This window comes from Harpia harpyja, chromosome 7, assembly GCF_026419915.1.
Source record: "Harpia harpyja isolate bHarHar1 chromosome 7, bHarHar1 primary haplotype, whole genome shotgun sequence".
Classification (NCBI taxonomy): Eukaryota; Metazoa; Chordata; class Aves; order Accipitriformes; family Accipitridae; genus Harpia; species Harpia harpyja.
Genome location: NC_068946.1, coordinates 42,130,143 through 42,157,577, shown reverse-complemented (window position 1 = coordinate 42,157,577; position 27,435 = coordinate 42,130,143). Strand labels below are relative to the sequence as shown.

Here is a 27,435-nt window from a genome sequence, read left to right as displayed (position 1 = left end):
AAATATTAAGTGGTCTATATTTTTTTTGTGTTTCCTCCTGTGCTCTCTTTTTTTTTTTCCTTTTCCTTTTCCTGTTTCTCTGAGGGAAACAATGTATGATTTTTCCAAATTAGCTCTGTATTTGGCCCCATCTTTTGTCAGGAACTCTTAGCTATTGTACCATATAATGACAAAATAGTATACAGTTACTATGGGCATAAAATGGTAAAATCCTTTATTCCACTTTTGGCCAGTGACATAGTCAGCTTAGGAGTCTGACATAAAGAACATCCAGAAACGTCTAGCCAAGCATCTCATCCCTGATTCTGTCATGGTCACAACATTTCAGTTTTTTCAAAGCTTTCTTTTTTGTTAAATGCTACTTTTTCCACATAGGAACATTATCTTAATGTAAACAATTAAATGTGATAAACAATTAGCATTTTATTGACATACATGATACCTAGAGTGAGTGAAGATAGGGCAGCTCTCTATCACAGGGGTGATTATCACAAGGATATGCTAATTTCAATGAAACTTGGATCAGGAAAGCTTTCAGATTTCCATCATGAAATTTTGCTCAGGGAAAGATAAACCCACCTCAGTATAGGAACTTCTTTTAAAGTGTAAGCCCTGCTCTTGGGATGAACTAGTTGCTCGCTCAGTGGACTAGTCCTAACTCAAGTAACACCCTGTGTCTTGGTGCTCCCACATCCTGTTTGAAGACAGTTTGCACCAGTATTTCAGAAGCCTGGAGCTGGTATCTCACTTTGATTTGCTTTTCATTCAGTGCTTAGCAGTGTCTTGATTTAAGAAGTACTTGAAATCTATGTGGGTCTCCTGACATCTGTTCTGCTTGAGATAATTTAAAAACAAGATTTGAAGGGACCTCCCCCATTCTTAAAATCCTGTTACTCAGAGTTGAATGACAATCTTTCATCTTATACTTTTAAAACTGCATCAGAGGTCACCTTTTTCCTCTGTTACTCTCTCTGCAAATTTGTCTGCAACCTCAGTCTCTTCAGAGCTAGAAATAGTCCTCCAATTTCCAAGCTGAGATATTCTTGCCAGTTTACCCGCATTTGTATCTCAGCCAGGCCTGGGATTTTAGTCCCCTTACCCGTCATATGAAATCTTCCTTTCTAATCCTCTGCAGAAAACAAGATATCCTTTTTATTGGACAGTATCCATAGAGTGATTAATGAGGAAAGTAAGTTCCCATTTGATGCTCTAACGCACAGGTAGAATGAGAGCTCAGAAATACTTATTTATTGTTCTTCCTGTTCAAACTGATCTTGGCCTGTATCCTTTGGTAGGCTAAATGTTGAGGATTTCAGCTCAGCTGTCACTACCCTGATGGTGGTGGTGTAGTAGTCTTCTCTCTTCTTTCAACAATACATAATACTACATGAAGAAAGGCCAGAAAAGACTGAAATGGTTCATTAAAGTTATACAGGTTTTATTCAAGTCCTGCAGAAGTCACTGGAAAGACTCCAGTCACTGTTGAATGAGGCTCATGGCTCAGAGGATCTTCTATGTAATCCACTTTTATCCTCACCACTTAGCAACTGTGATCTTCCATTCTCTTTTTAATAGGAAAGGCTCTGATTCTTCCTTAAAATGCTGTAACGTGCTGTCACCTTTTCATTCAACATCTTAACATGAACAAGAATCACCTCTGCAACAGTACCCTGCCTGCAGAAATCTGGGGTGCTTGGACTCTTTTCTGGAGACAAGTGTCATGGCAGCCAGTGAACAAATTGCAAATATCTCCATTGCATTTCTAGGTACAGAAGGTTTTTCTTGTAAGAACAATAAGAACTCTTTGGGAAAGATTTCACCGCTTATTACGGGAGTCCTTAATCAGTCTGGAGATGACAGACTCAATGGAATTCTCAAATGCCATGGGATAGCTGGAGTTTCCAGCAGTTGGGTAGAGCTGAGCATCTCCTTTATTTTCTCTAGGGATTAGACTCTTCTTATCCCATTTCCTAGCCAATGAGCTTTTACTTTTCAGTTAAACTGGGTTCAGTTATAAAATCAAGTGTCTGCCAGAAGTCTTGCATGTACCCTGGAGAGTTCCAGAACTGCTGCCAATTAAAGCAAAATGCTCCTGACCAGATGAAGGTTTGGGGGGAGCTGCTTATTATTCTGCCTTATATCTGCTGGAATAATTTGTTTAAGATAACATTCAGGGCAAATTTAACAGGTTTTGTAATGGGAACCTATCCCACTTCAGTGGACAAACATTTTTCAAAGTAACTGTTGTGTATTTCTTTTTCAAATTTTCATGTTATTGTCTCTAGGAAGGTAGACAGTGTTTGTCAGTGTAAGGACATCAGCAGCTATTATTGGTGTGTATTAACTACATCATCTGCTTTTGCGCTGGAATGCTGCTTTAAGAAGGTGTTTCCCTCCTAAACAAGTCAGTTGAACTGATTTAAGTCCCCATGGCATCAATTGGTTTATTTAACATTTTTTCCCAAATGTCTTGGCTAGTTTTTAGTTCTGACTAAAATTAGTTATGGGCCTTATATCATGGAGGTCTCAATTCATGAATAAGAGTAACAAAAGTACCTTGTTGAAAGAACCCCCCCAAAGGCAAACATGCCAGCTTTCTATCCCTCAAATATACCTTTAATCCCATGTATACAGAATATTGCAGCACGGCCTTTATGTGTTCCCACCTGCTTGTTCTTTTGGCAGGTGGGATCACACCTGCTCTGCTTCAGTGTAGTCAATGGAGAGGCTACAGAACTTTAGGTCTCACCAGTTTAAGCATAGGAGGGGACACATAGGTGCTGCCCATATGTCCCAGCATTGGCCATGGGTTCAGTCAGCACTCCTGTCCCACTACAAGATTTATGTGCAGATCCCAGATGGCATGAATTACTAGCTAGTGTGAATGATTAGAGTGTTGCTGAGTTTTTCAAGGGGTCACAGCAATCCATGAGTTTAGGAGTAGTTGCACGTGCTGAGAACCTCATATCAAAAGCAGGCAGAAATTTGACCTTATGTTTCGGCACATGCATATGCATGAGATACTTTGCTATAGTGCTGCTGCAAACAGCTGAAAGCATATTGACTACACAAGGTCTTTGCTGGCTTATTTTAAGGTCGTCTGAAAGTTTGTTGTGCATTGCAAACATGTTTTTTCATCTTAGCATTCACCTTCTCTGGCACCATTAAGTCATCTAGGCATAGCTTGTTCTGCTGGTAGGTAAAATCTGCAAAGAGCTCTGAGACAAAAATCCTATCCGAATGTTGCAAATCCTCTCCTCTACAGTCTTGCATTTTGTTACAGTCTCACACTGTCAGTGAAGCAAATTAGATACTTGAGTGCAGACCCAGATAACGTTTGAACTTTCCTCCAAGCTCCAGTGTTATGTATGTATAAGATCTGTAAACATCTTGCTACTTTGTGTGGAGTTACTTGAATCACTGTAAGTGTCTAAAATTCCAAAGAAAATTTGTCATTGGCATTTTAAATGTCTAAAGCTTTAAAAAGCTCTAGGGAAAGTTAACCATGTTTGTTTATATCACTGCAGTCAACTGTTTTCTGTAATTTGTCATGAATTCGATTGAAAATGGAGGCGGAAATATAACAACATAACAAAAAAGGCCTGTGGCATCTCTTATACAGGCAAAACCCAGGAGGTAGTAGATACTTTTTGAAAGTTGAGAGCAAATTTCCATCCTACTTCCCACCTGACTAATGTTCAGGTGAATTTGGATAAGCTTTGGATTATATCTCAAAACTCAATTCTGACATGATATATCCATGGATTCCTTTTGCCATTGCTAAATCTGGTATGTAGCATTCTGCACCTAAGAGGGCAGGGAATACGTAGATAGCCTGATATAGATATATATCTATCAAGGGTTCTTTCATCCAGTGATAACTTGGTCTCTTTCTGGCACTTTATTTATTTTCCATTTTAAAATAAAGACTAGAAAGACACTTGAAAGTAATAGGGAACAGTTCCATCAGCTGTCTGAGATTTCAGAGAGGAATTCCCCAAGCACTGTGCAACTTCCTACACATCCATCAAGTGTTGTTCATTATAATTATCCTGTTAGAGTGAGGTACCAGCTCTGATGAGAAGCAGTACTATAGAGAAAGCCTTTTATTCCAATGTTTTTATCAGATTCCAGTTGGTATTTTACAAAGCAGCCTACTTCAAAACAAGCTGGCTGCAACAATCTCCTGGAGTGGCTTTGAAAGATGCGCCTCCTTAAAGGCATCCCAGCTTTATATATTGATAAGTTTTTATTACATGGCTTGAATGACCTGCTTGGGTAATCTACAATGGCTGAACAAAATGGTGGAGTCATTTCTTCTACAAACTACAGTGATACATGCTGGTGCAGATTCTGCTGATTGCTTTGAGTAAATGTGCTGCTCTTCTGGGCCAATAGCACCATTGATTTCAGGGCTGGATGACTGAGGTAATCAACTAAGTTTTGCGTTGAAATGATGTTGGATTTTATCATGCTTGCTGTGTATGTAGTGTTTTAATAATTCCTCAAAATGCCCCATGGAAACTGTAGGACCTAACACTAGCCAGGAAATCTCACTATTGTTTCATCCCACTCTAAGTACTATATTCAAGTGACTTTTTCTTTGAGTTTCCTTATGAATTTTGAAATAATTTCAGAATAATTATTTTTAATTATTTGTGTTATTAAGTGGACTTTTATTATTTGGAGTAGCACAGGGCTGTGCCACTGAGTAAAAGCAAACATATCCAGTACTGCTACTGCAAATTATATATTGAATATTTGAAATACAACCAGGAAATTTGCCTCATGTTTTGCCCTATGTAGTAGATTCAGATAGACGAGGGAGTTTTTACTTTTAAGGTTATGTAGCATTGGTGTAAATGGGCAAAAACAGTACTGTCATTAATGGCTGCATTTTGGCTTATATTTAGAATAAATATAGTCCATTTGGTAGGATCCCTGTGCATTGGAGGATGCTTTGTTTTTTCAATTGCAGCTTGCCCTGTTGTCCCATCAGTGCAGAGTCAACATGGGACATTTGTATCACACCCCGCAGCACATGAAAGTGCAAGCAGACCTGCTATTCCTTCAGGGTCAGCTCCTGAAGTCAGCATAGATCCAAATGAGTTTGATTTTCTTGACATAAAGCTAAACTTGAGCTTGAAACAGGAGGTGCTGGGAAACACAAAGCAGATGCGGCCACATGGAGGTGGTCTGTCTGGGCTAGCAAATAAGCCCTCCTGCACTCATGCAGGGTCTTGCATGGGGACATTTGGATACATTTAGGTCCTTCTAAGAACTGAGGTTTTGATTTTTAATCCCACCCCTGTTTGGGGTGACAGTAAAATTTTGAAATCAGATGTGTTTTCCCAGAATGGACAGATACATTTCCTAATGAGTTGCAAAGATTTGTGTTTGAATGACAATACCTATGTCAGCCTTGAGGGCCATTAGAAATCCAATGAGTTAGTTTAACTGTGGATGTTTTGGGATGACCGAAAAAAATTTGTCGTGTTGATTATGTTTGACTTTTGTTATTTGCAGGGGAACGTGACCTTTTCTTGCTCAGAACCACAAATTGTTCCTATCACCTTTGTCAGCACCAGTCGAAGCTACTTGCTACTACCCGGCACTCCTCAAATTGATGGTTTGTCAGTCAGCTTCCAGTTTCGAACATGGAATAAAGACGGCTTACTTCTATTCACCGAATTGTCTGAAAATTCAGGACCCCTCTTGGTTTACCTCCATGGTGGGAGACTTACACTACTTATTCAGAAAGAGACAGAGAACCCAGTGGAAATCAGTGAAGGTACTTAATTTTTGTTTACTCTCACCTGTCTCCCTTTTAAGTACAAAGGTCCCACCCCACAGGATGAAAGGATGGTGAAATAAGGAAGCACCCAATCTTCCTTTCTCATTTCAAATTTTATCTTGCTTTCCAGTGGTAGAACCACTCTGTGCAGCTTGAGGTAAATCTAAGCATGGAAAGTTGGCATCCTGAGATCTCCAGACTCAATCTACCTGACAATTAGCTCAGCCTCTGTGTTCTTAAACAGTCACGCTAAATTTTCTTCAGTCAGGTCAGATGAAGACCTTCCTGTTTCCCATCCTCAGATTGTGCTGAAGTCAGCTGGGCTCCAGGTCATCTGCTGCAGCGATCCCCAGCACAAGTTAAGGCAGCCTCAGAGCTGATTTTCTTCCTCTGACTGCAGCTTTACACTCTCCCTTTATGCTACACTGAGAAGAGAGACTGACCATGGGCTTCCTCTCCTCACACTCCCTCACTGGCTTGCTTAGCCAGTTTGCAAGTTGTTTTGTGCAGTGCAGCTAGTGGGATGCAAGAGGGTAAAATGGGATTGTCTCTCTGACTTAAAATTCAGGGAAAATTGCTTGTAAGCACTTACCAGAACAGCTATGCATTGGCTCTTAGAGACAATAGGGAAACAATTTTAGGCTGTACTACAGAGGCAGGACCAGAGTGGCCCAGCTGCCATCCCAGTCTGACCTATATAAGCCATGCTGGCATCCCAATTCTTAGCCCAGGGCCTCTGCACATCCCTTGCTGCTATGCAGCCATGCTGTGTGGAAGACTGAGAAATTCATTTTCTGCGTAGGTTGAATACCCAGTTTCCAAAGGTGGATGAGTAATAGACTGGTGGAACTCAGATGGTACTAAATAATAATAATAATAGTGTTTTCTAAGAGAGCAGCTGTTTAAAAATACGTAATATTAAAATATTCCCAGTACAGAGTAAAAGAGGGCAGATGTGTCTATTAAAAGAACCAGAGGTAAAATCTGATAGAGTTGTCAAAACAGACCTGTTCCATGTGTGTTTCATTCCCCTTTATGACAGAAAATGTGACAGCCCTGCATCTATCCTTATTCATGTAGATTGCTGCAGCCTTAGCTTGCTGCAATTGAATGCTGAAAACTGAGTTTCCAGCCTTTATTGCAGTCCTAATTAAATTGTTGACAAAGCTGAGACAATGCCAATATTTGGTTGGGTGTATTTGGTTTTATGTAGTTCTGAAATCATGAACCTGAGCCCAGCCTTTGGTGCTATCCAAAATATTGCTAAACTGCCTACTTATACATGGAAAATATGCAGAAATTGCAAGGGCCACGTTCTGCAGATGTCAGGTACTCACAATGGTACTCAAGAATGGACCTGTTTTTGCCCCAAATGGGAACTATTTTGTTTTGACATCTTTTCAAACTTCAACAACATATTTCACTCCAAAATGGACTTGTTCTAGTTGAAAAATCATCCATTTGTCGCTGGGAAGCCAGCCTCTTATTCTATGGAAATTGTGCGTGTGTTAACAGCCATTACTGTGGAAATTGTCTCATTTTCAAATTTGTAATGAAATGGCTTTTCATACACATAACACCCACAATTTTTTTTTTTTTGAACTGTTCTCACACCTCTTTGTGTCACTAAGTGTTCGTTTGTTTCTTCTGAAAGCTACATTAACGAAAAATATTCCATTAGGGAGGGGAGTAAATACTAGTTGTCTGTGCCTGATCTCAGTGACTCCAGCCTGACAGTAGCGTATTTTGAACTGTAATTAGGTTACTTTTGATCTGCACCACTGTGTGTGAGCTCAGAAGCTTGCCCACTGATTTTCATGGCTGTCAGAATAGAGAATGTGAAGTTTCTTTGTAGCTGTGTGGTGCTATTTCAAGAGCCATGAGATGCAACACTGATCTTCAGAATAAGGAACAGAGAGGTTATTTCCCACTTCACAGAAGTGTCTAGAAGAGAAAGAGGCTACCCAGTACCATAATCTCTCACGTACCTTCATAGGTTCCTGGTCAGAGCAACAATCCTAGCTCTCACAAGACCCATGTCAAAATCCAATATAGAAAGGCTTTGGTACATCCATCAATAAGACTGCGTGCTAACAATGCTGAAGGGTTTTAAGAAACACAAATCCTACTGATACCTACTGGAGTTTGTCAGGTTTCATATTGGATCCTGAGACTGAGTATGACCATCTCACTGAATCTAATCCTCTGCAATATCAGGTATGTGTTTAGTACCAGAAGCTCAACAGGGATCTCCTCTGTGTGCTCCTGTGAGCTGTAAGCATTTCCCAACCGACTCAAGATAGACATAAACACCCACAAAATGGTGACAATGTGCTACCAGAAGGGTGAAGGACGTGGCTAGCTTGATGAGTGCCTGCAGTACCAGAAGCAGGTTAAGAATAAAACGTGAGATGACCTACGTAAATACTCTTAAAACTTTTCTCTTTCTTGGGCCTTTTCTTCTATGCCAGTTTGTTTCCAGAGGTAATGAGTTCTTTTCAGCTGCCAGTTCTCCCTTTTTTGGGGTCAGCTGCATATTTGTGGTCACAAGTTGGAAGTAAAAGGAGCTTTGAAGAGGATAGCTATCTCCTGCACCTCTTTTTTCACTCTTCATACTTGTTTTTTGTCAGGCACCAATCTCCACGACGGGCTTTGGCATTCTGTTGACATCAATGCCAGAAGACATCGCATTACCTTGACACTGGATAACAATGCTGCCACTGCTAGCCACGCAACCACTGTCTCAAGGATCTACTCTGGGGACAGCTACTATTTTGGAGGTAGGTTGTTTCAGACAGATGCAGAACAGGTTTTCATGATGCAGATCCTCAGGCGCTCACCATTGAGGTCTCCCCAGTTGTGCTCTGTCTGCAGCTAAAAGCAGATGTTGTAATAACTGATTTTAGACCCCCTATTGAGCTGCAGTGCATACAGTACTGTGGGAAGATCGAAGGGTCTTGGTCAACCCTGACAGAAAGAGAACAAGCAGAACTGCTAACACAGCTGTAAAAGTGGACTACTGGTAGTGGTAGCCAATGGGTACCTACATCTAGCTGGCAAAACATACAAAAGCTGCATAGCTGTATTAACCACAAGTGGTTTTTCTAGTTAAAAGGCCTGAGGACTATTAGTATTATTAATATTCCTGTAGATATCACTGTCCTGATCAGGCTCAGTGACTTTAGACTTCAGAGCTTAATTGACATACGGCTCAGATCTACAAAGGTATTTAGGTACTGTGCTCTCATGGAAATGAATGTAGGTTTAGCTCAATTTTGTAAATGGAAAGAACAGTCTTGAAAAATACTATCTTCTGCTTTTCGGAGTGCAAGCATTAATTTAGATAAAGGGAGTGTCATCAGCTGTCTTTTTATCTAATATATTTCTGTGTAGTGCTTACCATAGTGAGGCTCTGATCTCGATAAACCCTCTGGATACAGCACTAAGTGAGGATGCACAAGGAGGCTTTGGATCTCAGAGCTGGCCAAATACTGAGGAAGCTCAGATACAAATGGTTTTGTTGCTTGCTGTCCACAGGATTTCATCCTTTTACTCTGTGCATTGACTCAGCAGCAGAATTTAACCCATAATGATTTTACAATTTGCACAGCTTTTTTTATGGGAGCCAGTTGCTATCAACTGTGGAGTTTAAAGAAGATGGAAAAAAACCCACATTTTGATTTTGCTTGGCACATGTGAAAACCTCATACTCTGATATTTTCAGTGGCTGCTCCCTCTTTTTGTTATCTTTTTTTTTTTTTTTCTTCTTACTGAAGGATTTGTGACACAGAAGGTTGCGTAGCACAAGGAATGAAAACACTTGGAATAATGAGCCTCCAAGTTCTTGCATCAGGAAATCCCAGCAGAAATAGATGAACATTCCAATATTCTTCTCTGCCTCTTCTCTTTTTCCCACAGGGTGCCCTGACAATTTCACTGATTCCCAGTGTTTAAATCCCATTACTGCTTTTCAAGGCTGTATGAGGCTCATCTTTATTGATAACCAGCCCAAGGACCTCATTTTGGTTCAGCAAGGCTCCCTGGGGAATTTTAGTGATTTACACATTGATCTGTGTGGCATCAAAGACAGGTAATTATTGTTTCCTCTTCTTGTATTTGTTCTTTTTTTTTATCCTAGTGGTTTATAAATACAGGTTGCATTAAGTGAAAATTCTAATCTGCCAACATTATGGATATTAGGCATAATAGAGCTACTAATAGAAAATATTACAGCAAAGATAGGAGGACTGGAGGGGAAATGGTTTCAATTACATGAGGCTGTCTTCACATTGACTTGTAGGAAATAGAGTATGCAAATTCAATCAGACTACAGATTGGTGAAAGGATTAAATTTTATGCATAAACAACATTTGATTGCTTTGAAGTTTTAGAGGGAAATGAAAGAGAAGGAAAAATTATTTGATTCATCAGAACATGTCATCCCCTTAATATATTAGCTGTTTTTGCTTAAGTAGATCATTTACAGTTTTTCTTGTTAGCCATTAAAGCACGTTTATCATGAAGATATGGAACACCTCATGCAACATACTGCCCATTCAGTAGGACAATATAATGATGAAATGTCTGTATCTACCAAAGACACATTTCAGTTTAAATGCTGATCTGAATCCTTCCTAAGCTGAAACCTGACAGGAAACCCAGATTTTCTCATGAAGAGTAGAGAGGAAATAAGCAACCAATTTTTTTTTTTAAGTATTTCATAATTTCTCCTTTGCTTCCTATGGATTTTTAGTGTCTAAATATTTCTGAATTATTTCTGCAAATGTGTACTTTGAGGTTAGTATGTGGAATAATAGGCTCTGATTTTGGTTTTTTAAAATCTAGCTAAGTTCTGAAAAATGGAAACGGAACTGCTGGAAATTTCATGTGCTTCAGATAGTTCAGGAAGTAGTAAGGATATTTTGGAAATCCATCAGGAGCTTAAGCATTTAACGTAATTTTTTCAGACATGTTACTTAGAGAGGTGGACCTGAAGGCTGATCTCCATTATTGCTTGCTGTAGGAGGGATCAGCCTGCTGGAGCTGCAATCTTTTGAAAAGTGGGCAAAACCTCTGTTATGTGAGACCTTTGTGCTCATCTTTCTACATTCATTAACCTGTACAGAGAAAATACTGACCAAACTTGTTTCCATGTTTAATGATGACTGACTGAATTCAGGGGGATATGAATTTTACACTTGGTGTGCCTGAAATTGTAGATGGAATTGATAAGATACAGCTGATTTGACAAAAGGAAGTAAAACGTAAAATTTCCTGAGAATTAAGAGAAAGAAAGAATTTTGCTGTTTTCTTGGAAAAACAGATTCTTTAAGTTCGAGTGGACCATTCAAAGGTAACTTGTATATTTGTATATTGAAACAGAAGAGAACTCTTCTGTTACGATGCAAAGGTGCTGTGGGACGTCTCCAGTGCCTTCATTCTCACCAAGTCCAGGCTACAATGTAAATCTGTGGTACTACTGCAAGTGTCTTCCTCATCTTCAGTATCCTAAGGATGACAAGCATCGGTCTGTGATCATACCATACAATTATTTAGGGCAAGGATCCAAACATAGTAAGAACAGTGGTGCTTTACATAGCCATTGCCTTGAATATATCACACGTAAACAAAAGTTATACGTGATCTAGTGAAGATTAAAGCACTCTCTTCCAATGCAGTTCTCTGGACAGCATTAAATTTATATGTCTGTATTATATGATCTAGGTAGATCTATAGTAGATATGATCTATAGTAGTTATGATCATATAGTAGGTATGATCACAAACCCAAGGTAGATTAAAAAAAAGGAAAAAAGTATTTGATTTACAGTTGGCAAAAGTGATTCTTTTATGGCTGGATTTGGTGTACCAGTGGAGGTGCCCTGAAGAGGAAGAGAGAAGCCTGTCATGTGGGAAACTGTTGGGCTGAAGTTCAGAAATTGCCCTTGTCATGAAAGGCGCAAGCCTCACTGGCACCACAGAGATCACAGCTTTCTCATTCAGTGAAACACCCAACACTCTCTCCCTGTCTGGCAACTCCAATAACTGTGCTGGTGCTGTTCTGCAGGGAAGAAGGAAGGATTTTTTTTTTTTTTTTTTTTTTTTTCCAAATCATATTACACATTTTACACATCTGGGACACAATCTTGAGAGAGGTTAAATTTACAGAATTGCTTTCAGGAAGCTACACAAGTTGTTCAAAGATTCACGGGGTGAAGTACTGCTGGTGCAGTACTGGTCAAGAGTGGTCATAGCAGCAAGGGACAATTGGAAAGAGGGATGAAATTCAAAGAAAATAAATAAGGAAAATACAGACAAGAGGCAAATTCTTTGTGTTATTTTGCCAACACAATTGATCCTAAGCTAGTGGATGAGCTGGGGAAAGACTGAACAAGAAAGTATTAGTGGAGTGTGTTCCTCCTAACCATTTTTGAAAATTTTAGATTCTGCAAGCCTATATTATGGCATGATTGGTTACAACAAATTACAGATGGAAAGGTTTGGGAGAACAGGAAATTTGAATTCAAATCTAAAGACAGTGTTGCTGTCTATTCTGCATGGTGTACCCTTGAGTATGTTTTCAAATCTTGTTTCAATTCTTGTTCAAAATTGGTTCATTGCACAAAATGTCTGACACTTCCAGTCACTGTAATTCAACTAGTCACCATAGTTCAACTAGTGCTCTGTATCGCAGCAGCTCTGGAGTACAGGAAAGTTGGGGTCTGGCTCCAGGCGTACAATATCCAGCTGCTCATTCTTTCTATATAAAGAGTGTTAAAACTCCGTAAAAGCATCTTCTCTGAGAAATGTGATCTCCCCTTCCTTAATTATAAGATTTATTGCTGTGTGCACTGTAAAGCATGTGTTTTTGTAATTTTAACGCATGTGGGAATTGTGTAGCTTAATTAACATGTAAATGGGACATTTGTCTTCGTTATCTAAGCAAAAAACCTCTTTTGAGGAATATGCCTCTATTTAGAAAGCAGTTTATTTGTTATAGGCTTGTAGGCCAAGCTCATTCAGACCTGGGCTCTGAAAGCAGTGGTTAGACCGCTCACTGCAACTTATGCCTGCTCTTAAAAAGAGAATTAATGACTTTGTTTTGAAAGATGATAAACTGGGACTACTATTGATGTCGACAGTATGTTTTTGAGAGAGATTCTAGTTGTGTAAGCATATTATACACACACCCTGACACACACACACACTCCAGGATTCCCTGTATAAAGTGATGAGCCTCTATTAATCTAAATGGAGCTATCTGAGGAACTAAGCCTTAATATCTTATCATCTGTCATCTCTAGTATTTGAACTAGATGTGTGTTCAAGTGAACTTGGTACGAATGCCTTCTGTCTCCCTGTATTTGTTATTTCCCTCCTTCAGTAACTATTTCTCAGGAAATAAATGTCCTGTCACTAGCTGAGCTACCAGAGAGTACATGCAAAAAAAATGGGGGTGTCCATAGAGTTTTGCCTTCTTTCCATTTGGTGGCTGGGGAGACAGTGCCAAGTGAAGGTGCTTTTGGAGAGACAAGTGAACTTGACCCTGTTGCTGACCCTACTTTGAGCAGGGGGCTTTTGCTAGAGACCTCCAGAGGCTCCTTGCAGCCTCAGCGATCCTGTGAACGAGGCCACCCAGTAGCTGCTCTGGTCCTGGCTGAGTGGACAGTTCAGGATGTATCTGTGAAAGCTGGGATTAGCAGATAACACACAGAAAACTCACATCTTCTGTGCTTTCAGTAGGGTGTTAAGACATTGTACAGTCTGGAGTTGAACACAGCAATATGGACTGCCCTGATGATGGAAGAAGGCTAGTTAGCACTATCTCCTATTAAGAGACTGCTTGTTTCTAGCCCTCAGCTGCAGTGCCAGCATCACTAATGTTCCTACTGGTGCATATCAAGTCATCTCCTATTTGCCATCCCCTTGTACAGCACCTACATATTGTCCTTAGGTGACACATCCTGTGCAAGGAGAGGCATCCCCAATCTATTCATATCAGAGCTGTGTCTGCTCTACAAGCCCTGTAAAGCAGTGCAGCATTCCCTTCTTCACCTCCTTCAAGACAAAGCTGTTCCTGCAAACTGTTCCCAATGCCTTGTGGAACAGGAAAGCAGAATTTGTAGGAGGAAGCAATTTTTCTTGTAGCAATGCGTGTGTAGGACTCTTGGCATTATCCCCGCTGCCTGCCTGCTGTTAATCCAGCTAACTATTTTTTTTTCCTTTTGTTTGTAGTATGTATATTTGCTGTGGTTGTCCAAATACTCAGATTGCTCAGTCTTTTCTGACGATGTTGCAAAGTGTGGTGCTTACACTGCTGCTGTTGTGAAGTGTTAGAGGTCATAGCTGCCTGCAGTGCATTTATCCCTATTCCAATCAGAGGTAGAGAAAAAATGAGACAATATGCTGCTAAGCCATAGAGTTCTGCTCCACATTTAAAGGGAAGTGGATTTAATTTTATCCCTCATTGTTGCTGCCTTTTCAGGATTTCTGCTTGGTTAGGAGTGCAGGTACACGTCAGGGGTTGTTTGCTTTACACTAAATTAATAAGTCAGAAAATACAGTTTCTTACATCATGCTGGCATCTCCCCTCTATGGCATGGTACAGAGCAGAAAGTAAGAAGCCAGAGATGTCTGGAAGTGAAGGTGCCATGAACTCCTTGAATTCAGAGACTTGTTGGGGAGGGAGAGAGACATCGTTGAGTATGCAGTCTTTTGCAGCAGTACATGTTGACCATCTCTGACCAAAAGCCATCTGGCATAGGTCCAAACAAATAAATGACTCTCTTAGAATTTATTTTCAGTTCAGAGTGATACAGATTAAGTTCATGACTACAGGGACTGTACATCCCTCGCTCTTGGTGTTTTGCACTGTAAGTGTTTTTTGGGAGGGGAGGCATCTTCTGGGGGTGAGATACTAAACCCAAAATCTTCCAGGGGAAATCCTGAGCAGTGAGAAAGTCTAATGAGAACAGAATAATTCTTTCTGTCTTTGGCCCTTAATCTGTAGGGAGGACGTCAGTGTCAAGGGATGGGGAGGTGGCAAGCAGCATAAAAAATTCATTTGCTTCTCATAGATGAACAATAGGATGTCTCTTTCCTAATGGTGTCTTCACTTATGCATTCCCCTCCTCAGTATTTTGCAGTATTTGCAAAGACTTCTTGAGCCTGTCAAACAGCCTCCTGGAAATGGGTTAGGGATGTGACTACAGAAGCTTCTCACTCAGCAGGGTAAGAAATCACAGCTGCATCTAGTGCAGCGGCCAGCTGGGCAGTGTGGGTGGCACAGAGCTCTTCTTTCAGTCTTTCTAACACTGATGAAAGGCATAACGCTGCTGTCCCCAGGGATGCCAGTATTTCCCTTCTCTGGCTATCATGTGCGTATGGCAGAACGGAGGGTTGAGTCTTCTTGTGCCTTCTCAAACTGACAAACCCTAACCTGTTTCTTCAGGAGAGTGGTAACAAAAGTGTTAGTTTCTCTAGTGCTGATAATGATTCTCTAACCTGAGGTTTATTCAGTGCTATGATGGGCCATAAACTCAGATCAGTTGCTATTTTCTTCATGCAACGTTTTCTCTTGTTGGCTTAAAAGGAAAACATGCTTGCTGCTATTCCCCTGATCTAAGCAGGACCCCTGAGCTATGGCATTGATACCAAAATACCAAGCTCTTAGGATCTACAGCCTTCGTTCTGAAATTTGGGGTAACTGGCAACTGTACAAATCTTGAAATACGAAACAGAGCTAGCGAGCAAAACGGGTGGGCAAATGTATCCGAGTAAGGAGCAGCAGGGGGATGGGCAAACCCTGTGAAGTAAACACTAGCCAGGGTTGCCACTTGGCGTTTAGCTGTCCTAGGTTCATTAGCAGTCATGCTTCTAAATTTCTATTCTCTATAAACCTATTCAGAGTCCAAACTGTTTCTTGAATGGCCCTGTCTATATGAAAAGACACAAAATAGGTCTAGAAAACATCCCCTGCAAAAAAGATTGATTAAGGTCTGGTTCTTTAACCAGAAAAGATTGCTGAGGGGAGGCAGCATAATGGTCTTCAGGTGCTAAAAGGCTGCTGCGGTGCAGAAGGAAATAATCATCTTTTCTGACCAGGATGTATAGGAGAGCAGCCATGGCATAGACTGCCTGAGGAGACTGTCAAGTCTCTGTCACTGGAAGGCTTTATGAATAGGTTAGATGAGTCTGTGAGAAAATAACAAACATGGGTACGGGTGATCCTGCCTTGGGGTGTGAGCATGGACTAAGTGATCTTCTGAGTTCCCTCCAGCTCTGTGCAATTCTGTTGCATTCGCTCAGGCTTCTCCTCCAGCTGGAACAGCTGTGTCTTGTTCTTGCTTTAGGGGTTCTGAAATGTCAACAATAATAACACTGCTTAAAAAACAAACAAACAAACAAAAAAAACCAACAAACCAATAACGTGGGAAATACCTTTCAGGAATTCAGCTCAGGATTTCTCACACCTGTAAGAAAGCTCATTTGGTAGATGTATCTGTGAGACACTCTAAGGCAGTGCTGTGGCAGGGAGTAGGGACCATGTAGCCCATAGGTATGGTTTGGTGGCTTTTTTTTTTTTTAACCCGAGATGTATATGTTAATTTTGGAGTGTAAGGAAATGGGGGTGAAGGATCAACACTTTCTACTCATTTGTCACTTCCCTGATTTGCTTTTTGCTTCTGAAAACGCATGATTCATTTTTACAACTGCAGGATGAAGCTCTGTGTTTGGAGAATTTATTGCCCTGTTTTTTCTTGGGATTTCTTCTTTGCAGATTCCATGATGCCTAGAATGATAATTCAGCTCAGGCTGTTTATTTTTCTTTGATGAACAGTAACTTGATTCCCTTCTATTCGGCTCTCTATTTTCATGAGATCCTGTGACTTCTTAGAGTTGAGGTATTTCTCCCTCTTTCAGATGTGGTCAAAATGAGAGTGAGAAGTTTGTAAGCCGTTAGGAGGAGGCGGGGACTGAGGCACTGGATAACTATGGGAACATCTTCCCCTTAGTAAACCAAGCCAACAACTGTGTGTTGATCCCTTCACAACCTCTATTTCAATTGCTAGAAGATGAAACGCAAATCCAGTTGTATGTATTCACTGACCTCGACCCTGGCCTGACCAGCCCTTTCCAAGAAGTACGTCCTCTTTGGGCTGCTCAGAGGTGGTGCTGTGTGCAGCTCTGACTCTAAGAGTCTGTCATTCAGGCTTCATGGCTGTTTATAAAACTGACACTGTTCTTTTGTGTGCCACAAACTGTTCTCTGCAAGGAGAGATTAAATAGGCTAGGACTCTTCAGCCTGGAGAAGAGAGAGCTAGGCAGGGTTAAGCGATGAGGAGCAGCATGAAGGATGTGAATAATAAACAAGAATTTGCTGTTCCTCACAAATTCAGTTCTTACACAGCATCACATTGGATGTTGTTAGATGCTGTAGAGGTCAAATATAAAGGAAAAAGCCAGTAAGGCGTACATGAATCCATAAGCCACATATTGCTGGAAGCTGGCAAAGTGTTCAGTGGGATGTTCTTAAACTTATTTCATCAGCATCTTTGCTGTGACACTGTCAGAGTAAGGAAATTGGAGGAGAGGCACTGTTGATCTGATGCGAAGTCTGGAGGGAGGTGGTAGTCTTAGGACTGGGAAGCCCAAGTTCCTTACTGTTTTAAAAACATCCTTTTCATTGTGGGTAGCTCTTTGTACCTCTGTTGTTCAAAACCAAAATACATTTTGTCATATCTGTGCTAATCTCAAAATACATTGGAATCTGACTGTGAATTTTGCTAAGTACTAATACTTTCTGCACTGCATTTTCTGTTCCTACGTGGCAGTGGAATAGTGGGGGTGTGGGTCTGTCTGTGTGTGGGCAAACAATGGAAGGCATAGCCTGGGAGAAATTCAGGCGGCCTCTCATTTAAAAATAAATGAAATGGGTAGGAAAACAAATATGCAGATGCTGAGAATTTGGCCACACTGTTGAGAAGCTCTGGGATTTCCCATTCAGCATTTGGCTGGAGTGCCAGATTTTGGGACTGGAAATACTAGCTTCAGTCCTGAAGCTGAGTTGGTTGTTTGCTGTGGTTGGCATCCTGTTCAGAGAATAGATGCAGGAATGTGGGCTCAAGAGATATTGCAGCTCAAGAGTTGCCATGGATATTAGGAAAATGTGCCAGAAAATCATTAAACCTCAGTCCAGAAACACTGTGGATTTCCAGCCCTTCATCATATGGCACAGATGCTCCCTTTGGGCTGAGCAAGGCTGTCTGCTCTTACACCAGATGGACCCCTTGGAATACAGCAGCAAGGGCTGCGGTGTTGCCTGCAGCCTGTAGGCATGGTTGATTAATCTCATCCACTTCTTGCATGCAGTGGGACAAACTGCTTTGCAGCGTTAGTCACAGAGAAGAAAGTTCTATTTCCAGGAGTTCTTGCACTCCGTGTGTACACAAAGAGGTAAGATCTGGTGTGGTTTCACCTACCAGCTGCTCCAAACTCTGTAAAGAGAAGTGCTTAAGGGGCATTGCAGTTGGGATAGCTTGTGCCAAACAGCTGTCATAAGGGGAAAACTGGCCTTGTTTTCCTGACTTGACAACTGTCATGGAAATAGTCTCCTTTGCCCCTGAAGACAGTGCTAGACAAATAGTTGCTTCTACCAGGCTTTTGAAGCACATCCTTAGCTGTATCACATCCTCTTGAGACACATCCTTAACGATGACATTGGTTACATTAATGCTTTTGAACTCCTCAACCCCCATCACAAAGGATGTGTATTTAAGTTGGCCAGTGACAGAGAAAACTCTGTTAAGAAGCTTGAAACTTCATACGATTCTGCTATTCCTTCCAGGGCTGAAATAGCTTGAAACCGTTGACTTTTTGGTAGCAAAGTTTAACAGGACAGAGGTAGGGCTGAGGCAGATACAGAAGCATGGTGTTGTACACCCATTGTTATATTGTCATAAGTTCTATACAGCATTTGCGCTTGAGTATATGAGACTAGGTAGTCTTGCGATTAAGAAGGCCATTTTTTGTTGAACCTGTCATTATTCATAAATGAACTATGAGGGTAGTCAGAGCCTGCTTTCCTTTAGGCTCAGATTTGCGTGAATGCATAGATAAATGCACGCATTGCTCTCCCTGTCTACAACTGCTAGGGTACTTTAATCTGATTGCTGCATTTCGTGTTGATTTTGCGCTGATGAAGCTTTGACTGGGTTGTCCTATTTTTACTTGGCTGGCACCCTGCCCTCACTATAGCAAATACTGACAGTACTTGTCAAGGACAACGCTGGGAACTTCAGTTCCCTTAAGTGACCTGGGGGAGGGGGGAAGGAAAAAAAAAAAAAAGATTCACGTTGATTCTACCTTGGCAGATGGATGGATGGCGCATCTTGCAGGACATCCTGGGAATTCCAGAGATCTGCAATGAGGAATGCAAATCTGACCTCAGATATTTTCTTATGAATCCTGGCCATGTTTCATCTCTGTAGCATCAGTGGGCAGACACAAGCACACACTGATATTGCCGTCCTTATTAAACCAAGATTCATCTGCATATTCCAATTCTCCTAGCAAATACAAACGGAGAGAGTAGCATGTGGTATACATAATAATCACTGCAATGGGATTGGCGTTAACAGCTTACCTCATTAGGGAGAAGCATACTGAGTTGATACATGAGTTTGCTTCCCTGTACTGCTGGAGTTACAAAGCACAAATAGTGTCCTTAGTCCCTATCATTCTATCCCTACCCATGTTTTATCTGTGAAAATTCTTCATAACATTTTCTAAATAAATTAGCTTAAAGTGTTCTTTTTTCTTGCTAAATAGAGCTGACCTTTTAAATCCTGCTTTATGCCTATTTCCTTTGTAGATTCCATTAGATTTTACTATCAATTTTTACTTGTAAGAAATAATAATAATTTTTGACTTTTCCTCCTTTTCTTTTAGTACTGAACTTAACATTGCTTCCTGTGTTGTACTGTCAAAATGGGCCTTTGGGAAATTAATTACTATTGCAGGTGAAGGGTGTTAGGATAAATCTGATGAAAGCACAGTCTCTTTTTGCATTTCCCAAATCTCCTCTAAGATTTAATGTATGCCCTGCAGCAGAAGCCAAACTTTATATGATTCCCGCCCCCCCTTCCCCGAAGTTGGCCATGCAAACGAGAAAATATCCTGGCTAATTATGCCCACTGAGTTTTAATTTTATTTATTACAGTCCCAGGCTGGGATTGAAAAAGCAAATACTTGATATTGTATTCACCCCCCATAAATACCTGCAGAGCATTGCAGAAAGAATAAAAAAAAAAACACGCAACACTGAACCACCCACAATTTGGCACACATTCTTTTCATTCTCTCTAGTATTCCTATTTTCAGTATTTAGTGTCTTCTCTGCAGAAATGACAATTATTTTGTATTTCAGATTATTTCCTCTTTGCAGGAAATCCTCTTATGTTTTCCCTCCTTGGTTTTATAGCAATGGGTCGGAGGTTTTTAGATCACACTACTTGATTTTGGATGGTGATCAAAGCAGGGATGAGTTGAAGACATAAGAGGGGATGTCATCTGTCCTTTTTTAAAATATTTTTGATTTTGGGTAAATCCCAAAGTAGATTTGAATATTGCCCACCTATATCTCCATGATCAGCCAAAACAAAGCATTTAAACTGCGTACCTTGAGATGCTGTAATACCTGGATCTTTTTCTAGAATTGTTCCATCAAATGCTACATACAAAAGAGGCTGTCCTGCCTAGTTATAAGGATCTGATGGTCCAGGTTTATAGTTCTTCTGATCTTTTGTGTCACCTTAAAAATATCACTTCAGTCCTGTGAGTGACTATTTTCCCCCTCACCTTTTGTCTCTCTTGCCTGTTTCAAATGTAGGCTCCAGTGGATGTGTTTACAAATAGCACAGGGCACACTGAAGCTTCATGTCTCCTTTCAGTTTCTATTTTAATTAAGGAAATTGTGGACAGGTTTTCAAACACTTTCCCTTTCTCATGCTTGTGTTGGTACTATGTAAAACACTGACAATTTGCTTTGTGTTTGTGCAGCAAAAATTACAATATTGTTAGAAATGCCTCTTTTTTCTTCAAATTGTCCTTACAGAATTTATCTTTTCCCTCTTTCTCTGTACTAAAACTAAAGCAAAACACTGGAAATAATGATGCGGAAATGGATGGGGGGAAATGTCTTAAATCCAAACTATATTAAATGGTGGGGAAGGAAAAGGTGAAAAAGTTATCTTAATGACTTAATCCCTTGTAAAGATCAATAAACAGTGGAAAAAACAGTATTAGAAATAGAAGAATACGTGACATTCTGTGAGAGTTAAGAACCCCTTGGGTCCTTCCCAAAAGTATGCATCTACATCACAAATTAGACGTGCTAACTGATGTAATTAAACCATTGCAGTTAGCTCATTTCGGAGTCCGAGTCTTGGAAATCCCCTCAATACCACCCAAGTTTTAGGGTGGAAGGGCAGGATGCAGAAAAACTGAGCAAAATTTAAAAACTCCAAATCCACAAACACCTAAAACCTGGGGGTTGGAATTAAAGTCTCTGCAGTTCTGAAGACCCATGCCCCCATCATCTCGTATCTATTCTAATGTTTAAACTTAGCTGGATAATGCAGGTAACGACAGAGCTTCTCTCTCTGATAGCTTAAGGGCTGACTGACAATGAAGTGTAATAAAACCATGTAGAAGAATTCCCTGCTCTTGGACTAGTATATGAGCTTTGCGCTGTCAGATGAGCTTGGTCTGTGGTAGTTTTAAAACAACAATATGTTTGTACAAAGCAAAGTCTCTGTAAAAATAGGCAGTCACAGTAGAAAATGCAACCTCTGAAGAAGGCAAAATTTTCTGTCCTTTGTGTTTCTTTAATGTGAATGAAAGGGAATGCTCATATTATTTGGACAATGCCATGAGCTGGTTTTGCCTGCCCTGCCTTAATTTGAAGGTTTTTTGTTTTCCCTGACTTCGTTTCATGCATGCAAGACCAGCTGCAGAAAACAATGATTCAGGCCTGAATCGTGCCCACGAAACGTGCACTGATCTGTAGAAATACTGTGTTTCAGAGCAAAATAAAGACAGATTCTTCAGATTAATCTGCCACGCTCACATCACCACATCTGAACTGGAGACAGGTCGTGTTTTAATTTAGTCTTCTTGTTTTCCAGATAAGTTTGTTCCTTTATTTATTTTCACGTGAAGCAAGAAAACGGTGCTGAATTCAAATCTCATTTACATGATGCCACTGCAGAGTAATGAAGAGCAGTGCTGATCTCATCCTTTAAAATGTGTTTAGTAAATGCTGTAAGGGGTAACTACAGAACTGGTTTGAGCAGCGTGAATTCCTTCCTATAACTGCAATGACTTGTACCTGTGGAAAGATGCTGGAGTTGGAGATAGTTAGCTTTTGTCTTTGATACGGAGTGGAGGGACTTCCCACTAGTGCTGGAGAGGGGATTTGCCCTGAATGAGACTCCTGTGGAGAAAGAAGGCAGTTTGAAGGTTGGTAGGGGGCTGCTTAAGGGGCTTTTGGAATCCCACTTGAGTGTGGAATTGAGTTTCTGGGGGATACCTGAATAGAGTTCACCCCCATTGCTATTCCTTTAGAGTAAAAATTCATGGGATGTACAACCCCATGGTAAATTAAAGGCCAACTATGTATGTACGATATAATATCCTGTCCTTGTTTGTTTGTTTGATTTTTGCAGATGGCTTTTCTGCTTTTGCTTTGTAAAATGATGAATTCTAAATGGAACAGCTGTCTGTACAGGATGGTTTATTTGTTTCCCTTTTTTCATTTTCAGATTTATTTATATAAAATCCTTTCTGCTTATGCCAAGCCAAACTGTCAGCACATTTACCTCTATTAAAAATGTAGGTGTTCTAACAACAAAGCAGTCAAACCTTAAAAAAATGCCTTTTATCTAAGGCATAGATAATAGGCTCTTTTCCCTTCACTCGTGCCAATCCCAGCACAACCTCCTCCCCCAGTTCTGTCCCAGCCATGTGCCTGAGGGCAGTTGGCATCAATGTTCAGATCTTCTAAATGTTGGTCTCTCAGTGGTATGCAAGTGCAGAATCTGAGAACCAAGGTGGCCAACAACAGAAATAATAATATATTTTAAAAGTTCAGTCATCAAGTTTCGCAAATCTCAGAAAGAAGAAAAAACTACCTTTATGACAAATTATTAAAATGACAAAAATGCCTTTTTGGTTTGGTTTTTTTTTGTTTTTGTTTTTTTACATCTATTCAGTGTGATAGAGTAAATGATTTCCAGCATGGAAAAGAAAAATTGTCTTTGTTCACATTACTCTTGTTTTGTTTGTACTCCATGACTTCTCATAACATAATAAATTTAGGGAAGAAAATGTAGATGGCTTAGAAAAGAAAAAACTGAAGTATACCACAATACTTTTTTAAAAGTTGTTGTTTAGTTTTCTAAAGTTGCGAGAGGAGGGAGAAGTTGGGAGTTGTGATGAGGAGGGGATGTGTGCTGAGGAAAACCAAAGATCTGGAGAGTGTTAAGTCTTTTGCAGCCTGTCTTAATATTGTTTTTCCTCACTCTTTCTCCTTCCCTCCCTCTGGTTCTGGTAGCTCTCTTTTCTCCGTTTAGTTAAGGAAACCTAGCCCACTATTTTGCCACAAACGGACATCCAGGGGAAAATAAGAGTGGGGTGTGTTCCTGTGGTTCTTTCTTTTCTAATGCTCTCGGATCTTCATTTATTTTCCCCTTGGTAAATCCCTGAAGTTGTTACATGTTGTCTATGTAGTAACATTGGTGGATTTCTCTTCAAAATGCTTGTCTGGTCTCCCCTTGAACCCATTTCTTGTATCCAGAATAACCTTTGGCAAGGAATTTCACAGATTTATGGCTCAGCAGAGCAGGACCAAAATCCATGCTGTTGCAATTGGCCTCAATCTATTGAGATTAGTGAAAAGACACCATTTTACTGAAGCAAAGTATAGGCCATTACAGTAACACCATGAGTTTGTCGTACATGCATGCCTACTATATGAAGTCATCCCTATTAATGCTATATTTTGTTAATTATATATGAAATAGCTGCAGCCCATAAATAGGAAAACATGCTGAAATTAAATGAATTTGAGATAATGTTTAGGCAAATGCTTTCTTAATTGAAAAACTTCTAAATTTCACGTGTTTTCTTGTTATGGCATTGTTGAGTTTTAGAAACTTAGTGGTTGTCTCAAAATGATGTATATTGACAGTCTTAATATTGAGGATGTGTGCTCTTTTTTTCTTTCTCTCTCTGATAGTTCTCTTTTTTTCCCCTCTATTTAAGAAGAATAGAGAGTGGTGCAGGCAGGATGTGTTGTGCTGACTATAACAAAATCCAGGAGGTGCTTATTGAATGTACTTCGTTTATTTCAAGTCAAGTGTAACATCAAATGTGTAGAACTCCTTCAGCCTTCCCACTCAAGTAATTTTGTCATTGTTATTTCTTCATCATTCCTATCAAAGGGCCAAATTGTGCCCTATCATTTCTATGCAGTTTGTCCTTTGAATTCAAAGGAAGCACACATACAGTTTTGGAGGTGAATGTTTCAATCTAAGGACAGTGAATGCTTTTGTGCAGGCCCTGCATATTGCTTAGATGGCTAAGGTGTGTGTTTTCCAGCTTGGCCGGAGGAGGGAAAATTTTATTTACTTCATTTATTTTTTTATAAGATTCATTCACCATGATATATTCTATGAATTAATCTGAAATCTGGAAGATCAGAGTCCCTGGTCTGTCACAAACTGTATTAGGCAAATCATTAAATTTCAAAGTGTCCCATTTATGATACTCACAAAAATTGAGTTGATCTGTTTGTTCATTTCAATTGCAAATAGGTCAGGGGCTGACTGCTGCAAACTTTTGTCTATGAAACATTCTGTGATACCACTGCATTTTTTGCTAAAATTGCTTGATTATACTAAAATGCAAATATTAATTTATATTTTAAATTGTATGTCATTAAATCCTTCAACATGAGGATCCAGGACATTTAGCAAATGGAACAACCTGTGATTTATCCATGCCTTGATTAATTTTAATCATAGCTATTTCTTAATTTTGAGTTCTCTGACGATTAGAATAAATTGTGCTTCTAATGAAGACACAACTGCTCAGCTAGAATGGGATTATGGTAATTATTAGACTTGCAAAGAAATTTGTTTCATAAGCTCTTAGAAGGGTTAGTTATCTGACCAAAACCAAGATCAATGCGGTTGGTGCTAATTAAAGAAAATAGACTAAGGAAGAAAAAAGGTTTAATTCTGAATTTATGAATATCATTAAAAGCTTACATGGCTAGTTTGACTTGCGTTTTGTGCGTAGTTGGGGGAAGAAGAAGTGTCTGCATTTGTAAGACAAGTAGAAATGAGAAGTGACCTTCAACTTTGTAAAGCCTTTACAAGGAAACTGTTTTAAGGGAATAAATGTGGCTAAGCCTCTGATACAGGCCTTTGGCAAACCACAAATGACTAGTAATTAACTCTACTGCATTGGGTTAATTAACAAAAGGTAGCTTAAAATAGGCAGAAAGCATATTTGTCCATTACACTGATGATGTAAATTATGATAATAACACAGTACTGTTCTTTTTACCTCTCCGAAGAGCTTTATTAACATTGAATGTTTCTTGTCGCCAGCAACCCTGTGATGTGAATATAACTACAGCTGTTTTACAGGTGACGTAAATGAACGTTTATCACCAAATAGCAGGTAGAAGTACAGGCAATATGCTGAGGGCAAGGGCAGGCATGACTAAAGCACAAATATGAGCAAATCTGCTCTTACAGGCAAAATTCATATACATCACCATAGAGCTGTTGAACCCCTGTGCTTCTCCTGCAGCCTCTGGGATGAAGCTGTTAGGGAGTTGCTGGTTCAAGGGAGCTGGCACGGTCCTGCAGAGCATAGCTGGGTGCAGATCATGCACCAGCCAGTCCTGTCTGTGCCATCCTGTAGGCTGCTCTTGCTTTCTTTAGCATCGACCCAAAGCCTCTAAATCTCTCTTCACTATTGCCAAGAGTAGATGTAATGGCAGAGGGGCTGGCTGGGCTGTCACTGTACCAGCAGGGTGTCAGGCTCTGTTAGATGATTTCCCAGCATACCATTAAAAGCCAAAATCTCATCCCTTCTTAGAGTTCCTGCCTTGTAAGGATGGGGCAAAACCAACAGTTTTGGCTGTCTGCTTTGTATCTTTCTTGTTTTAGAAACAAGGTGTTCTCCACAGCACTGAAAAAAGCTCCCTAATGAGCTGGAAAACCAGGCATGTGTTTCCCATTCTCTTTCCTCATTTTGTATTTGAGCCCAATGATTAATAGAAACCATAACAACGATTTTTATAAGACCAATATATCTTACAATTGTTTTAACAGATGTTACAGATAGCTATAAATATCATACTTTCTTACTGAATTCCTTATGTCTCTAATATTTGAATAATAAATAATGACTATAGTAATTGAGTAAGCATTAATAAAAATTAATTAATCTTTCATATTAATATTTTATATGATCTTTATAATTTTATGTATGATGGTATAAATAGCGATCGAGTAAACCTGAGTTCTAGACTCACACTTGTACAGACGAGTATATATATGTATGCATGTACTTGCATACAGCATATTGAGGATGAGAGGTTGGTCTGATAGGCCTCTATGCACATACACAGGTTTCTTTGGGTTGTCGATGTTCGGGAGCTCTAAACAGCCTTGGACTCAAGTAAGTTTGTTAATGCCTGGCCAGTGGGGCTCGGGAGACTGGTGAAGACTACAACTATTAGCAACATACAGGTTTTCTGCTTGAACACTTGAAAAGCGTTTTAATTGTAAGGATTCTACAAGAAACAGACTGAAAGCCACAGTTAAAGGCAATATGCTCACTTGAATGAAAAAACATTTACAAAAGGGTGAGATGAACTTCAATAAAATCATGTCTTCAGCTAGTACAAATCTAGGTAGCCTCAGTGACTTCACCACTAACACCACGGAAAGATCTGGGCCATAAAAGGGGTTTTGAAGCTTAATTTACAGCAAAGCAAACCCTAGTGGAGTGCTGGTGTGTATGAGACAAATTGATTGCCTGGTTTCTATCCACCCACCCATCACAATTGAATCGGTGATATAAACAAGTTACTCATTTTTCAAAAGTCAAACATACAGTGTAAAAGAGATTATCTAATATACAGTAAGGGGAGAAAAGAAAAGGAAAGAAAAGGCAAACAATGGAACAATGTCTGTTTCCATTTAGGCTGGTGTAACTCCATTGCGCTGCTTGTGTTTACACCAGCGTAGTTCAGATCAGCATTCACTTCCTGTCCTGGAGACTGAATTTATCTCCCACAGCTTTTATTTGTGTTCACTTCCCAAGACGCATGCTGTTGTGCTTCTTTCTTCTTTTAATAATTTGCTTCACAATAATACTTTAGAGGCATACCAACTAAAATGAGGGAAAGAAGCGAGAGTACAGAACTCATAATTGAAGCATATTTTTCCTCTCACTTCTGAGATTTTCATGCTGTTTGTGTTACCACAAGTGTAACTCAGCCTAATTTTGATAACAATGATGCCTGTTTAATCAGAGAACAGGGGATTCTCCTTTGAAACA

At 39.9% G+C, this 27,435-nt stretch overlaps 1 protein-coding gene across 3 annotated transcripts in view; it reads left to right on the top strand.

Annotated features, from left to right (window-relative positions):
* CNTNAP5 (contactin associated protein family member 5) overlaps positions 1–27,435 on the top strand; it is a 316,013-nt gene that overhangs the window by 161,039 nt on the left and 127,539 nt on the right. For all 3 annotated transcript variants that reach the window (XM_052792720.1, XM_052792721.1, XM_052792719.1), the window contains exons 8-10: positions 5,527–5,791; positions 8,425–8,574; positions 9,713–9,884. In XM_052792720.1, the coding sequence (XP_052648680.1) occupies positions 5,527–5,791; positions 8,425–8,574; positions 9,713–9,884 (587 nt within the window). The remainder of the gene's footprint in view (positions 1–5,526; positions 5,792–8,424; positions 8,575–9,712; positions 9,885–27,435) is intronic.